General features: G+C 45.6%; 2 protein-coding genes across 2 annotated transcripts; both read left to right on the top strand.

Annotated features, from left to right (window-relative positions):
* The first annotated feature begins 2,589 nt into the window (after nt 1-2,589).
* LOC4352128 (probable histone H2A.7) lies at nt 2,590-3,888 on the top strand. Its single transcript, NM_001423492.1, has 2 exons — nt 2,590-2,895; nt 3,099-3,888. Exons 1-2 carry the CDS (start codon nt 2,707-2,709, stop codon nt 3,315-3,317), a joined length of 408 nt encoding a protein of 135 aa, NP_001410421.1. The 5' UTR covers nt 2,590-2,706; the 3' UTR covers nt 3,318-3,888.
* An 11,577-nt stretch (nt 3,889-15,465) lies between these two features.
* LOC4352127 (subtilisin-chymotrypsin inhibitor-2A) lies at nt 15,466-16,121 on the top strand. Its single transcript, XM_066306254.1, has 2 exons — nt 15,466-15,523; nt 15,726-16,121. Exon 2 carries the CDS (start codon nt 15,742-15,744, stop codon nt 15,937-15,939), a length of 198 nt encoding a protein of 65 aa, XP_066162351.1. The 5' UTR covers nt 15,466-15,523; nt 15,726-15,741; the 3' UTR covers nt 15,940-16,121.
* Nucleotides 16,122-17,259: the final 1,138 nt, after the last annotated feature.

Genomic DNA, 17,259 nt, shown 5'->3' with positions numbered 1-17,259 from the left:
ACAAACCAGCATGAACAGTACATGTGGATATTTTCAACATGTAGATCTCAATTTTAGAAAAATTTAGAGACTTGAACCAACTAAATCCGAGCTAAGATGAATTAGTTATGAATTTTTAAAGATTAAATCGGATTAAAACACTTATATGGATTTTAATTGAATTATGACGCAATAATGAATTATTTTTAAAAAGGAAAAGGGAATTATTGCGTCAGCGAGTAGGGTTCGCGGTGGACCGAGTGCACGGCGGCAGCTCACGGAAACGAACGGCCGAGATCGATCCTATCCACAACGAACGGCCAAGATCTAACGGTCTACGACCGGTCTACGACGGACGGCAACGATGACGTCGGCAATGACGTCATCACCGGCGGCGGCTCGGGCGGCAAGCTCGCCGGCGAACAACGGCGCGACGACGCGAACGGAGGACACCAACTCGTAGAGGGCAACGTGGCGAACTTACCGGTGACCAAAACAACGGCGGAAGATCAACGGACGGCGACGGCGTCGAGGAAGAAGCGGCGGCAACCTTCGGCTTGACAACGACGGCGGTGCTCCGGCGACCTACGGCGACGGCGAAGGGGTGGACGAGATCGGCGACGGCTTGGTGACCACGACGGCGACCTCCTCGAGCAGCGACGACGACCGGAGCGACGGCGGCGCACGGCTGGAGCTGCGGCGGCGACGGCGGCGCTAGGCTACACGATGCTAGGGCTCTACCGGCGACGAGAGGCGAAGGCGAGGGTGGCGGCGGGTAGCGACGGGCTTGGGGGTCCTTTTATAGGGGCTAGGAGGCAGCGTTGGAGGCCCACGGTGACCGGCGACGGCGAAGGAAGGTCTAGGGTTCGGGGAGAGAGACGAATCCGATTCGAGATCGAATCCACGGATTTCCAAACGATTTTAGCCGACGATTCCAAAAGAGGAAAGGTAGAGATCCCGAAGATCATTTCCCCTCTATTGATTTCACCGGAAACGGAAAGGCGTGGCCGAATTTGGAAGGAGATGACGGCGGCGCGGCGATAGGGCTCGGGCGGCGGCAGCGGCGCGAGGAAGACGAAGACTGACAGGTGGGCCCCACCTGTCAGCGGGCGGACGCGCGCGCGGGCGGCTGCTGCCGGATTGGGCCGACTGGGCCGAGGGAGAGAGAGAGGTTTTGGGCCGACTTTCGGCCCAAAGCCAAAAGACTTTTAAAAACCTTTTTCAATTTAAATTATTCATGAAATGCAATTCCATTTATTAAAAATACTTCCTTAGCTCAAATAAATCCCAGAAAAATCTAGGAATTATAGAATTAAGCAAAGTATTTAATGAAATTTTATCTGGCCTCATTTTATATTGGAATTTATTAATTAAAACTAGATCTTCTCTTCTAGGCTTTTTAAAATAAATTCTAATAATTCCAATTAAACAACAATTTATATATTTAGGATTTTTAGGGTGTGACAAGTTTTCCTCTAGTTTCTTATTAAGGGTTTTAATGAGGCAATTCGTGCGACATACTCCCTTCGTACTCGTAAAGGAAATCGTTTTAGACAGCGACATGGTGTATAGAACACAACTTTGACTTCTTGTTTCTATAAAAATATTTATTGAAAAGTGATATATGTATACTTTTATGAAGGTATTTTTCAAGATAAATCTATCGATATAATTTTTACATTTTCAAACTCAATAACTTGAGAGTTATTCATGATTTATATTCTTAAGGTTTGACTTAAACATTGTACTAAACGACTTCCTTTACGAGTACGGAGGGAGTATATGCGTACGCTATGTACTATTTCTCCAATTTATCCGACTGGGTTTTTTTGAAGCTTTAATAGGGCATAGACATCACACGGTGAGTGTCAAGGGGGAGTCCATGAAGGCCTAGTCTAAATACACTAATTGGACCCATCACCGAACCTTGCATATTTGCGAATGCATTATATAAAAAGAGGAGGGGCCAGTCATTTGTACACTTGGTGAATGGATTGAATAAGACAAGAGAGTCTCACCTCTAGACTTTGTATCTCCACTTTATACACTGAATTATACAACCTTGTTGGACTACTCTGTAGCATGGGGTTATATAATATGTTGAAAAAAGAAAAAAATAGATGAAATTATTAAATTAAATGGATAATAGTTGTACTTATTTAAGACAAACGGTACGTGAAAAAAAATAAATCTACGCCGAAAATAGCTACTCCCTCATTGCTTTCTACTACGCGTTTGCGCCGTTGCATACTCTCCTTCACGTCCCTCCCTGTCTCCCTATTTGCCAATTTGCCACAGCATACAAAACTCGAACCACGACGAGAGATCGACCAGTGGGTCCGACACGAAAACCAGAGAGCCACGTCACCGATCCGCCGTCTCCGTCTTCGCGCGCACCTCCCTCCCTCCCTCCCAAACCGAAAACTCCGCCCGTCTTCCCGCCGCTTCCGGATCCACCGAAATCCCCGACGCGCATCCTCCGCCGTCCGTCCCATCGCATCCGACGGCCCACGTCCACGATCCGCGTGATCGCCTCCCATTGGCTAGCCACCCGCACCCACCACCCAAAACCAACCCTATATATATATCTCTCTCTCGCCCCCGACCACTAACATCGTCTCATCCGCCGCCTCCCCTCGCCTCGCCGCGCGCTTCCTCCGCCTCCGCCGCCGCGTCGATCTCGCTCGCGCAGCCGGTTTCTTCTCTCGTCGGTGGGTGGGGTATAGGATGGCGGGACGCGGGAAGGCGATCGGCGCCGGGGCCGCGAAGAAGGCGACGTCGAGGAGCTCCAAGGCCGGGCTGCAGTTCCCCGTCGGGAGGATCGCCAGGTTCCTCAAGGCCGGCAAGTACGCCGAGCGCGTCGGCGCCGGCGCTCCCGTCTACCTCGCCGCCGTCCTCGAGTACCTCGCCGCCGAGGTATTCGCTCCTGTACCCACCCGTTCTCGGATTGGATCTGATTTGATGGCGATTGATTTGGGGATCTAGGTCGCCATTGTCTCCGTGTTCTTGGATCCGTTCGATATGCGATATTGCCGCGAATCCGTGGGGATTGGGTCTCTTGTGGGGATCGAATTTGTGATACACTAGATTAAATTTGGCCTTGTGGTGGTGTTCGTCAGGTGCTGGAGCTCGCCGGGAACGCGGCGAGGGACAACAAGAAGACCCGCATTGTGCCGCGCCACATCCAGCTCGCGGTGCGCAACGACGAGGAGCTCACCAAGCTGCTCGGCGGCGCCACCATCGCCAGCGGCGGCGTCATGCCCAACATCCACCAGCACCTCCTCCCCAAGAAGGCCGGGTCATCCAAGGCGTCCCACGCCGACGACGACGACAACTGAGCCCCCTTCCTCCTCCTCCGCCGCCGCCGCCGCCTGCATTCGTCATCTTGTCTTATGCACTAGTAGGATATTTAGCTGTTTATTTTGGACCAAGGTGTGTTGTTGCGTTAAGCAGTAGGAAGAAACAAGAAAAAAATTGCTTAGTTCTTGGTTTGTTTTGGTGGCCTGATTGATGGCTGTGAATATGGTGAAATTTTTGGCTATTTATCTCAGATGTAATCCCGGCGATGATCTTGCTGTGTTTGGCACTTGAGTGGTTGAAGAAACGAGGAACAGACTGAAACTAAAACTTTGAATCGTCATCATCTGAGCATTGACCACTGAGTTCTTGTTGCGCTTAACATCCTATTTGCTTGGGTGTTTTGAGCGATCTGTTAAATGTTTTCTTAACATTGGACAGGGATTAGTTACTCTGCATCTGTTATGTTATCAATCCCTGCCATGGCCATCTGTTATTTTGCGCTCCATTGTAGTTTTGTTAGGATTGGGCTGTGTTTATGCCATCCTTTTGATGATTTTGTCAAAAATCTGATGTTGAAATTTCCGGTTTGATTTGAACTGATTTTCTCCGAATTGAGGGGCAGAAGTTGTTTGAGTCTTGTCCTGACTGATATTGGATTGAAGTCAGACTAATTTGATTTGGTTGTCAATTTCGTGTCTTCGTTCGAGTGTGCCATGAAAAAAACATGACCCAGTTCATGAATTGTGGGTCATGTTGAATTCAGCTATCCCATTTTTGGTGGAAACGCTCCATGTTTGGGCAGCTGTTCCTATAAGGTAACCCAGCTGTTCTTGTGGGACTGCCTGTACATTTGTCGACAAATTTTTCCTCAAAACAAATTTTTCCTCAAAAATTTGACAGATATAATTATAGTACAATCATAGTGTAATTACACTGTAACTTATATATAATTATACTGTAACTTGCATGTAACTACAGTATAACTTATATGTAAGTTTCACATAATTTTAAATCGTTAGATCTATTACAAGATTTGTTTTGGTGAGGAAGAAAACAAATCATAGCACACACATATATGAAAGAATTTGTTCCCACGACCTCCATTTTACCGAAATAACATGTTACGGAGAGATTTTTGAAAGTTAGATACAAGTTACACTATAGTTACAGTGTAATTACATGCAAGTTACAGTGTAATACACTACGATTGTACTGTAATTACATCTGTTAAATTTTTGGAGAAAAATTTGTCAATAAATATTTAGCAAAATCGTTTCTTCAAACTCCATGCACACTTTTGTAGCATTAGAAGGAAAAGAAGCTTATGGCAGTAGGCCGCGGGCCGCCTCACTGAAACAGGCGGAAGCCCAGGATGCAGCCCAATAGTACTCGCGCAGCAGGCCTCACGGTACAAGGTACGGCTGGCCGACGTGGCGTGCGATCACACGGTTCGCCATTTTTCCGGCCCACCCATTGCTTCTGCTTTTCATTTTGGAATAAGTTCACTTTAGTTCTCTCAATTTGTCCTTCAGTCTGAAATTTGTCATGCTGGTATTTCTATCATGAATAGCTGGTATTGTGACATCCCTTAACTCACAGAACCATATTAACTTTGATCTCTCGAAAATATTGTGACCAGTTTTAGCTGACATAACAAGTGTGACCCACGTGGACCTCACATGTCAGCGGGCCATCTATTCTTCATCCTGGGCCGAGGCTAGTCGGGCTAGCACGACTCGACCTACATGTCGGGCTAGGCCGTGCCTGCACATGGGCTGCACGCACGACCCAATAAGTCTCGGGTCGTACCGGGCCGGCCCGAAGGCACGATAGTCCATCATGCTTCTCCATATAATAAGTCTATTTTTCCGTCCTCATCTCTTTATATTGTGTCTTATGTGGCTGGAATAAGTCTATTTTGTATCCCTGTCTTTAGGCAATGCCTTATATATTAGATTTGAGTCTATTTTGGACCCCTCAACTATTTTCTCGACTGTGCGTGCCGCGCTGGGCCGGCCCGAAGGCACAATAGTCCATCGTGCTCCTCCATATAATAAGTCTATTTTTTCATCCTCATCTCTTTATGTTGTGTCTCATGTGGCTAGAATAAGTCTATTTTGTATCCCTCTCTTTAGGTCATGCCTTATATATTTGATTTAAGTCTATTTTGGGTCCCTCAACTATTTCTCTTCGACCGTGCCATGCCGTGCCGGGCCAGCCCACCCTGCCAAGGCATCGGCCCAAGCACGGGCCCAACACCAATCGTGTCATGCCGTGCTTGGGCTAGGCCAAATGGCCGTTCATGGGCTGGGCGTCAGGCCTCGGATTTTATAGCCATCTAAACCATCCTATGCCTCTCCCTCTTCGTTCTCTCTTCCCCATCTCTCGAGAAGAGTGCACAGTGAGGAGATGGGTAGCGACTGGCGCGCGCGGTGGCTGGCAGAGCCGACGACGGAATCATCCTGCGCTTCAACATGTCGCCGAGGGTGGGTTGTGGCACGGTGAGGCGGGAACCCACGGCTTATCGGACGGACGGCATGGTCACCGCACCGGCGACACGGCGCCGTGGTGGATGTCCGAGCACAGCTCCCGCCACACCAGCTCGAGCGTTTGGAGCGCGACCACGACGGTGGATGTCCGCAGCGGACCCCGACCTCGATTGCTTGATCCCTACAGCACATCGTCGGCGACGATACCTCCCCCATCCTCACCGCCAAGCCCATCACCACGGTCTCCAAAGGGTTGGTTGGTTAATTGGTGGTAGTAGCAAAGCCTATGGCCTCCGGTGATCAGCTTGCTCAAGCTCATGCTCGTGGTGTGCCTCCGTGTAGCACTGGCACGACGCAGGGGAAGGGCAAGTACCTGCTGTTAAAGGGAAAATTGGAATCATGTCATTATAATTTTATAAAATTTAAGATATGCTATTCTGACCCACATGTCATTGACTCATGTGGGTCCTACATGTTATTGAGATACCGATGACATATCTCAAACTTAGCTAAATTATAATGGCATGGTTCTAATTTACCCGCTGTTAAATGACGAGCTCGTCTGATCGTTGATATGGTTTTACCGAACATCCACCATCTCGTTCATGAACAGGTGGGTACCACACATTGTCGCTACAGTGTTTTTTCTTTTTTTTAAGTTATTTTATTACCTGTCGAACTGCCCTATCGAACTGCCCCAGTTTGACAGGTACCCTTTTGAACTGCCCCAGTTCGACAGGGTGCTAAACTTACGATTTTGTCTAACCGACCTATAATTTTGTGATTTTCTATTAAAATAATATTATTTCCACAAAAAATTCACTATACATAACGGAAGCAGGCGAAGCTAATCCAGCTGCCATGTGTAAGTGCACAAGTGCATAGGATCCTAGCTAATAGTAATACCTGAAATAAGAGGCGGTAGACGGCAGCGGCAGCGGCAGCAGCAGCGGCGCTAGGCGATCGCAGAGTCATGCTGCACCTCGTGCCCTACTGCCATCGACCGTTGTGCGGAGTAGTGGAAGGAAAATGGGAAGCCGGCCGCCGGCGCTCCGATGCGTGGCCTTGCGCTGTTGCGCCGCGCGAATTCGGCGCCGTGAGGAGAAGATCAGAAGACGTGGGCGGTGGCAATCGCGGCATCGTGTTCTATTCGCCTTCTGCTTGTGGCTTTCGCGCACAATGCGTTTGTTCGCCTTCGTGCTGGGCCAGGCCTCAGGCCTGAGGATGCCTGGGGTTTGGGACGGGAGGCCCCACCACCCCAGGGGGGGGGGGGCGGCGTGCTCTGGGGTGGCCATGCTGTGGTACGCATAGGATGTTTGTCTTGACGTGCAAACATAGGTTCAAAGACGACGCCTTTCCTGTTTCTCTGATCTCATAAAACTTGAGTAGTCAATAAGAAGAAGCTAAGCAATTACTAAAATTTCGAATTCACTTCTATATTATGTCAAAAGGCCTGATATAGGCATGTAATTTCACCCAAAACTATCTACAATATACAAACTGCTACTTTGATATTGATACATTCTTTCTAAAAAAAACGGTAATATTCGAGTTACACTCAAATGTACAGTGCTCATTGATTTCAAAAGCAAGTAGAAGTTTTGCATTCCACTTTCTAAGTAGTACCTTAATATATACTCCCTCCGTCCCATAACATAAGAGATTTTCAGTTTTTGCTTACAACGTTTGACCACTCATCTTATTCAATTTTTTTTTGCAAATATAAAAAATGAAAAGTTGTGCTTAAAGTACTGTAGATAATAAAGTTAGTCACAAATAAAATAAATAATAATTTCAAAAAATTTTGAATAAGACGAGTTGTCAAACGTTACAAGAAAAACTCAAAATCCCTTATGTTATGGGACGGAGGGAGTATTATTACTGAAAATTAATTCAGATCCTATATAATAAATGATTATAAATGTTGTATTGCATATGTCATATCTTCTTGGTTCTGGTATTTTTTTCCATGGTCAGCACTCAGCAGATGCGAGGGCTTACTATTAAGAAGACCAAGCATTAAGCATTACTATGCGCTTACTACGAGCACATAGTGAAACAATTTAAGAACCTGAAGATCTTCAACAACCATTTAACTTAAAAATGTATATTTAGTTCTATAGGCCTAAACTCGTGATAAATGTTACATTGTTTTGCATGATCGACAAGTACAAAACCGGACATCTCAATCGGGCTATCCGTGACGGAGGCGAGCGGCCTGCTGAACACTAGGTGAGCAATAGGACACTAGGTACATGAAGGAGCACAATGACTCAATTAAAGTGGCACGTGAGAAGATGAACATACTGAAAGATTTTACCAGCGAGTGGTTGAATCCAAATTAACAATGTCTATTCAAAGCACCTATTGGAGAGGATATTCAACTTCGACAAGGACGATGGAATTCATGTACAACCAAGAGGACAACTTCACAAATTGCCGCAATCTCAAGGATACCATCCATTCGTTGCTGATAGAGTCATTCATGATCCACATTTAGTATTGGCAATTAACAATTAGTTGTATGTCCAATTGATAGTATAATGTGATATTAGCTCATCCTTATGAACCCATGGGGTATTTTAGTTAGTGTGTATATAGTAATTTTGGTTGGGTGGATGAGCCTGGATGGGAGATGGCCGCCTGATTTTCTGTGGTGTTTGGTTGGATGGCATGGTGTATGGGGCGGCCCAGAATAGAGAATATTTTCGCAATATGCTGGATGAGTGCATCCGACCGATTTGGCTGGATGAAGCCATCCAGTTTTGGTCTGGGTGATGTGTCCTGTTCTGATTGGCTGTGGTTGGTTTGATTTTCGGTTAAGCAAGCTCCAAATGATTTTTTGTCCTAAACCGTTTATCTAATTTATGATTTGATTACACCATTATATTTGTTACAATTAAATCTTTAAAATAATATCTCGGATGATTATATTTTGATAAAAAAATAATATATAACAAATGGGTCTCACTAACTTTTGGCTTTTTCCATCCATGCTACATCCTCCAATCAAACAAGAAATTGGATCGCCATATCCATATAAACCAAATAAAAAATTGGATCGCTATATTTAACAAAATATGGATGCCATATCCCATCCATGCATGACCGTGAACCAAACCCACCCTAAGTGTCATATGGGGTACTCTTGAATATAATCTCCATTTTGGATATCAACTACTGTGTACACTTTAGTAATTAATCATTGTCCTTGGTTGATCACATTATTGGATGTCCCTTTTTCTCATATAAATGAAGAGTAAATATTCTGACCTATGTATACATCCAGTATATATCCAACCATTATTACAACAAAGGTGTTGAATGTGGATAGAATTGATTGAGTACATCCTCTCCATCTTCCTTTGGTCTAAATGGATCTTTCTCCACGTCTAGAAATCGAACCACCATAGGGGTTTTGGAAGGATATGACTTGTCCATATTAAATTTCTCCAAAATTTTCTGGGTATATGCACTTTGGTGCACAAGGATTCCAGAAGGTAAATGCTCAAGTTGTAGACCTAAGAAAAATTTGGTTTGACCCAAATCCTTCATCTCAAATTCCGTCTTTAAATGATGACGTGCTTCATTAATATCTTGTGTATTGCCAATGATGTTGAGATCATCGACATATACCGAGATAATACAAAATCTTGTGGGGGACTTTTTGATAAAGACGCACGGGCAATCCTCATTTTTAGTGTATCCCTTTAGTGAAAGGAATTCACTTAATCGGTTGTACCACATCCTGCCCGATTGTTTTAAGCCATAAAGTGACTTCTACAACTTAACACAATACATGTTACGATTTACCTTCTGATTCGGGATGTCGATTCCATCAGGAACCTTCATATAAATATCAGAATCAAGCGACCCATAAAGATATGCTGTCACTACGTCCATCAACTGCATAAATAGACGATTTTGTACTGCCAATGATATTAAATATCGGAAAGTTATACCACTTGTACTGCCAATGATATTAAATATCGGAGACGATTTTGTACTGCCAATGCTACAAGCCTTGCTTTATATCTCACCACCTCGTTGTTTTCGTTCCGTTTCCGGACGAAAACCCATTTGTATCCCACAGGAAAGATACCACAAGGAGTAGGCATTACAGCCGAGAATACATCTCTTTTGTAAAGCGAGGCTAATTCTACGTCAATTGCGTCGTTCCATTTGTTCCAGTGAGAGCCCTTTTGGCACTCTTTTATAGACCTAGGTTCTGGATCAACTTGGAGGCACTCAGCAATTTGTTCAGAAAAATTAGTATCGACAATTGTAGCTCTTCTATTAAAAGATTCTCCAGTTTTAGAGTAGTTGATGGCAATTTCATCAACCCTTATAGACTCATCGTGATCTCCTGAAACAATGTGTCTATGGTCTTCCGAATTCCTAGTCTCAACATTGTGCACCACCGAGCTAGGTTGTAGACTATCACGATCTGCTTGATATATAGTATCAATTTGGTGTGTACCAACTAAAGGTTGGTTTGCATTTACCGTCTTTCTTTGCTTATTAACAATTGTTTCTCGCTGAGTGGCCATACTTCTTCCTCTTTTTTTAGTGAGTGGAAGTTGAGTGGTTTTATTTGGTACCTCCACTCTTTCTGGCGCATTCTGAGCAGGAATTAAAGATTTAGTCACACCTTTATAATTGGTAAATGCATCTGGCAGATTATTCGCAAGTCTTTGCAAATGTATAATTTTCTGAACTTGAAGATCAGTTTCAGTAGTACGTGAGTTTGTGGCTGGAATACCATGGGCATCCCAATTAATTTCGTGGCATTCTTTCTGGTACTTGAAGTCTCCCCCTAATGCCGGGAAATGTTCCTCATCAAAGATAGAGTCAGCGAACCGGGCAGTAAATAGATCACCTGTTAAGGGTTCTAAATACTTTATGATCAACGGAGATTTGAATCCCACATAGATCCCCACTTTCCTGTGTGGGCCCATAGCAGTACGCTGTGGTGGTGAGATCGGTATGTATACAACACAACCGAACTTACGCAAATGGGAAATACTTGGAGGATTCCCACGTACTAAGTGCATTGGGGAAGTTTCATGATATGCAGTTGGTCGTAGTTGGACAAGGTCAGCAGCGTGCAGAACTGCATGACCCCAACACAATGAAGGTAATTTGCAATTCATCAATAATGGTCGAGCAATAAGCTTAATTCTTTTGATCAACGATTCAGCCAAACCATTTTGTGTGTGGACATATGGAACAGAGTGCTGAACCTGAATTCCCAATGCCATACAATAATCATCGAAAGCATGGGATGTATATTCGGCAGCATTGTCCATACAGATTGATTGAATCCTATGTTCAGGGTAATTTGCCTTCAACCTTATAATTTGAGACATTAATTTGGCAAAGGCATGGTTTTGTGTCGATAGAAGACACACATGAGACCATCTAGTAGATGCGTCAATCAAAAACCATAAAGTACCTGAACGGTCCAGATTTTGGCACAATAGGGCCACAGATATCTCCTTGAATGCGTTCAAGGAATTTAAGTGGTTCTGCTCTAATTTTGAGATAAGATGGTCTCAAAATCAGTTTCCCAGTAGCACATGCAGTGCATACGAAATCAGAGGGTTTGGAAAATTTATCAGTGATCAAATGATGACCAATAGAGTTGCCAATAATTTTTCTCATCATCTCGATACCGGGGTGCCCAAGTCGATCATGCCAAGTGTGGAATGCATCAACAAGTGGGTCCGTTGAGCAGTATTCGATGAACATATCATCCATCGCAGAGAGTGGAGCGACATCTTCTGGGAGAACATTGAGGTTGCTCTCTGGGTCAGCAGGAGCCTGGTGAGAACTTGCAACCTCAGGGCACTCTTCATGTGTAAGATTGAAGTGGGCTTCAAATCTTGGGTTCTCAGAAGATTTTTTTGTCCTTGAGGGATTTTTGGTACAAGAGAACAAGATGTTTCGGGATGCGGCAGCCTTTAGCGACATGAGTGTCAGATCCACACCTGTTGCAATGCTTGTTGCCATTGCTACGAGGTTGTGGTGCCTTACCCTTCCCTTTTCCTTTCTTCCGACCCTTGAATTTGCGCCTGTTGTTGTTGCGTTTGTGCTTTCCAGTCAGATTCTTAGGATTATTCGAAGAATTTCCTTTGAATCCTTTCTTATTCTCAGCATTATTCTGTACATTGAAGTGCAGGCAGTGGAGCAGAGCCCGGTGGGCGCTATTGGGCATTCTTTAAAGAAAGCTCATGGTGTCTTTTTGCCTGAGTCAATGTATGTATAAGCAGAGAATGTTTCTGGAAATTGTTAGCGCGATACTGTTGAGTCAGTATTCTGTCCTCCGGAAGCATAGTTGATAGAGTTTTCTCTATCTTTTCTACCTCCGTTGGCTCTTGTTCACAAAACTTCAACCTGGAACAAATGTTATGAACAGCATGGTTGTATTCTGCCATAGTTTTAAAGTCCTGTAGGCGTAAATGAACCCACTCATAATTAGCCTCAGGCCAAATGAGTTCCTTTTGCTGATCATAACGCTCTTTTAGAGCTTTCCAAAGGTTGAGAGGGCTCGTCTCTAACATGTATTCATGTTTGAGATCCTTGTGAATGTAGAGTCTTAAAAGAAAAAGGGCTGTATTGAGCTTCCTGGGCTCAATTGCTGGGTCCCCATCATTGGGTTCCTCAATTGTATTTAAAATCCCCCGAGAGGCAAAATTGATTTTGATATCAGAAGCCCAGATGGGATAGTTAGTCCCATCGAGGGCGAGTTCGTCGAACTCTTTTGTTGCCATGTCCCTACAATCATGGTTAACATTATTAATTTACAGAGGTAAATTAATAAAAACATGATATTGTGGTTGTAATCTCAATGCGAAATGTAAGACTTCATATTCTGTAATGTTAGGTGGCACAATGTGGATAATATCCAAGTAATTAAACAGTGGAGTAGATCTCTTAATGGTGGGCAAGTTATACTTGCTGCCTAAAACACGGTCTCCAGGCAAATATATTCTGGTGAATATACCGCAGCCAATGTTTAGGACTCCACTACCTTGTGTTCAACCAAATTTCAAATAATCTCATTTTTCAAAACATATTCTCGGAAAATAACACATGTGGGTAATCATCGTGAGATGTAGACCTCTGTGAGATGGGCGAAATGCTCGCTGCCTAGGTTATGACCAGTGCGGTCAATTTGTAGGACTCCATCGGGTAATCATCTCAAAATGTAGACCACTTGATGATGGGCGAGATACTCGTTGCCTAAGTTATGGTCGATATGACCAAAGTATAGGACTCCATCGACATGTGATTAATTTCCAAGTCAAAGTGTGAAGTGGAACATGTATTAAATCCTCCATTAATTATGTTGTACATAATTAAGAGAATTTGCTAAATCAAAATACAGAATTTATAGAATTTTGTAAATTAATAAAGCGAGAAAGTAGAGCGTGTCTTGAAATAATATGCAAAAGGCATGTTATTAAGACAACAAATAAATTTAGTGAAACAGGGTATTTAAATAAACACCTATGTTAATAAACACATAACATCAGTGGTCTATAGGACCATTACATAATTGTTTGTACAACTGATGAACTGCTTCGACTAAATTACATAAAACATTAGGGACTAAAATGTAATTGCTGCTGAAAATAAAATTAAAAACTAAAATTAAATGGTAAATTGGGTGGTGGGCCGAAATCTAAAGGATTCGGCCTACCACCGTGTGGCACTAGGCTGGCAGGCAAGGGGGGCGGTGGGCCGGCCCATCCGGCCCTCAGCAAAAAGGCAGGGGAAGCCGTCGGGGGGTTAGGGTTAACCCTAACCGCCCCCACGATTTCGCTGCTGCCGCCGTTTTCGCCGCTCAAACCGCCACCCTTTTCGCCGCACACCGCCGCCATTTCGCTGCTACCGATGCCGCCGTTGGGCGCCACCGACGCCGCCGAGGGGACGCCGAGGGGGCGCTGCCCTTCCTCCGCCGCCGTGGGGCGCCAACGACGCCACCGAGGGGGGCGCCGCCCTTCCTCTGCCGCCGCCGCACCATCTGCCGCCCCCATCTCCCCGTTACGGCGCCGATGCATGATGCGCCGCCGCCGCTGCCTCCATATCCGCCGCCGTCCACCACCGCTTGCATCCACAATCCGCTACCCACCGTTGTCGCCATCCACCATCCACTGCCGCCACGGCCGCCCCTCCGTCCGCCGGCGGTTTGCCGGCCGGATTAGGCCGACGGCTCCCGATCCTCATCGGAATCGGAGGCCGGCCGAGCCCGGACGCCATTCCCCGGCACCCCGTTAGGGAGTGTACGGCTAGGAGAGCCATGGGGAATGGCGATGAAGGTGTGGCGGAGGCCGGGACGGCAAACGGCGGCTTCACCTGCATGACGACGAGACGAGGACGGATTGAAGAAGGGCGGCTCCCCCGTGCGCGCAGCCAGGGTACCGGTTCTGCCGGACCCCAGTAGCGCGGGAGTGGGGGAACGGCGTCGGCGTCGGCTTGGTGTCGGTGGAGGTGGTGAAGGGGCGGTCAGTGGTGGCGGCAGCGACTCCATCTCCAGGGAAAGGTCACATGGCTCGCCGGGCAGTGTCACCACTGCCGTCCATCCGTGGTAGGCGCAGTACTGCACCCCCTGCACACAGATACGGCGAGGCACGGCGGCAACCGGAGACGGAGGCGGAGGAGGAGCAGCCGGAGTAGTGGCCACCACGATGCGTCGGCGAGGGTGGTGGCGACGGCCACCAGCCCTAGCCCGACGTTCATGGTGTTAGTGGCGACCGTGGTGGTGGCGGCGACTCCTCTCCGATCGACGGAGAAGATGGTGAAGGCGACGGGCGCGCTGATTGCGAGGGAGGCCGAGAACGGCATCCATAATCCAATGAAAGGTAGGCATCGTACCTTCTCTGTTGAATCTCCTGTTCGCTTTTCTGTTAGATCAAAAGCGATGTTTCTTCCTTCTTTCACTTCGCGATCTCCTTCGCGAGAGCGAAAGTGCTGATAACGTGTTGAATGTGGATAGAATTGATTGAGCGAGAGAGAGAATTGAACACAAACAGAGCGAATCGATAGATTTCTCATTGATCAACAGTACATTTATACAATGTGAAGCGGTGTCAACTGCAGGGGACGCGATATTTAGGAACATCGCGTCGGTTGTCGAGAGGGACGCTAAAGGGAGAGAGAGGAGCGATCTCCTCTTCTCTACCGGTTAGTATAGGAACCGTTGTTCCTATTTCCTTGGGTGGATGAGATCACCCGTAGTTTCTTAACAAAAGGAGCGGAATTGTTGTGTGAGAAACCAAACTGGTTTGTTGTTCGTGTGGACACTGGACAGAGCTGTTGACTGATCGATGGTGGTGCGGTGGTGCCATTTCAAACTTGGCAAAAGTAGGTGACACGGTAGTTGAATGTTTTGTACGTAGTGGCCGGCCGCTGGGGCCACGAGCGTGCCACGCCATCATCAAACACGTTTCTATCTTTTTCTTTTTGGAGGTTTCGTTTTCTCTTGGTCAACATTAATCCGCTCGATCGCCACGTGATCCTGTTGTGTCTTAATTACTCGACGCTTTGATCAAACAGCTTGACCAGCAACGTCGTGTGGCATATGCATGCAGGCACGTACACAGTCAGATCCACCTTGGCAAGCTATAATCCTGATCCAAACCTGCCTCTGGAACTCTATTATAAATACGTGCCTTGTATCGGTGCTCTCGATGAACTCTACAAGTCATTTTGTCGCCATCAGCTTCTTTCATCACCAACTCGATCAGACCGTGAGTGGAGTACCTTTTAATTCCTTAGTTTTCCTTAGTTTATACTGCCTCTATTTTCCTTTTAAATAAACTAATTAACCAATGCAACACCGTTCATTAAAGAATAGAGGAAGTATATTTTGTTCTCATGTGTGTATATATATATATAGCTAGAAGTTATTTAACTACCTTTAAGGCATTTAACTTATCGATCCACATGCAGGCAGAGACGAGGGAAGATGAGCTCGTCGGCGAAGACGTCGTGGCCGGAGGTGGTTGGGCTGAGCATAGAGGAGGCCAAGAAGGTGATTCTCAAGGACAAGCCCGACGCCGACATCGTCGTGCTGCCATTCGGCACGGCGGTGCCAGAGGATTTTCGCTTCAACCGTGTCCGAATCTTCGTCGACACCGTCGCCGAGACGCCTCGTGTGGGCTAGCTAGCAGAATATATATAGCTTTAAATTAAAATTAATAATGGTTAGTAGCGATGCTGCTGTGCCCCGACCGTATCCTTTCTCTAAAATTGATATCATATATATGTATTATATGTGTGTAAATCATCAATCCTGGGATGAAAAAGATGAATCAGCTGTCAGGACCACTGCATGGTCTTCTTGTACTCCTCTCAAACTTGTTCTTGCAACCCGTCTAAAAAACGAATTTCTAAAAAATGAATACGGACATAGCATATATCCACACTAGTACAGAACCGGGAATCACAATCAGGCTATCTGTGATGGAAATGAGCGACCCGTTACAAAGATAGTCATCTTTATCAAGCTGCAAAAAGCCTCATCAAAGATGGCCCAAGAGAGGTAGAATTTTAGTCCTCAGGATAGGCCCCTCACGGATAACCAACATTCATATGGGGTGTGATTTGCCCGTTAAGGTCATTAGTGACGGCCCCCGTTACCTATGAGGGTCATCCGTGACGAGCCTAGTGTTAAGGCCGGATAAAGATGACTGTGAAGCCTATCACGGATTATCCTTAATCTTTGTTGGGGCTTGTTTGCGGCCCGTTACGGATAACCCATAGTATAAATACTCCCAAACTTTCGAAAGAATAGTATTCCTATATAGCAGACTATTCATAGTTTGGGAGGGAGGGCTAGAGGGGCGAATTTTTGCTCTTCACTTGAAAAAAAAGTATTCCAAGTTAATAATAAATTACCAATATAACTTCGATGTAATAATTACTAGCTACATATACATATCATTAATTTCATTTCATACATTGCAGATGGATAGAAGATGGATGTATAAAAGTGACCGATCTAGCATAGAGTATTGAAGGGGCGTTGCTGATTTCATAAATGTTGTAGAGCAAGACAAGAGCAGAACAAACAATGAATGGATGACTTGTCCATACTTTGATCGTAAGAATGAGAAGATGCTTTAGAATAGTGCCAAAACACGCATGCATCTGATCTACCGAGGCTTCATGGATGGTTACTCATGTTGGACTAAGCATAGAGAGCAATAGCTAGAGAATATTGGGGATAAAGCTGGCGGTGGTCTGAACAAGGAAGAACACAAACATGATATGTTTGTTCAATCCTCGTTGGCTGGTGATCGGGAGGATGTCAATAATGAGACTATTCCAGTAATGTTGCGTGATGTTGAGGACCTAACTTACAACGAGAGGGACCATGAGAAGTTTACTCAGCTGATGAACGATTTTGAGACACCTCTGCAAGCCAGATGTACAGTAAAGCACACGAAGTTATCTGCGACCTTGTATCTGATGAAGCTTAAGG

The sequence above is a fragment of the Oryza sativa genome, chromosome 12 (assembly GCF_034140825.1).
Source record: "Oryza sativa Japonica Group chromosome 12, ASM3414082v1".
In the NCBI taxonomy this organism is placed as follows: Eukaryota; Viridiplantae; Streptophyta; class Magnoliopsida; order Poales; family Poaceae; genus Oryza; species Oryza sativa.
This window is presented reverse-complemented; position numbering and strand designations above follow the sequence as displayed.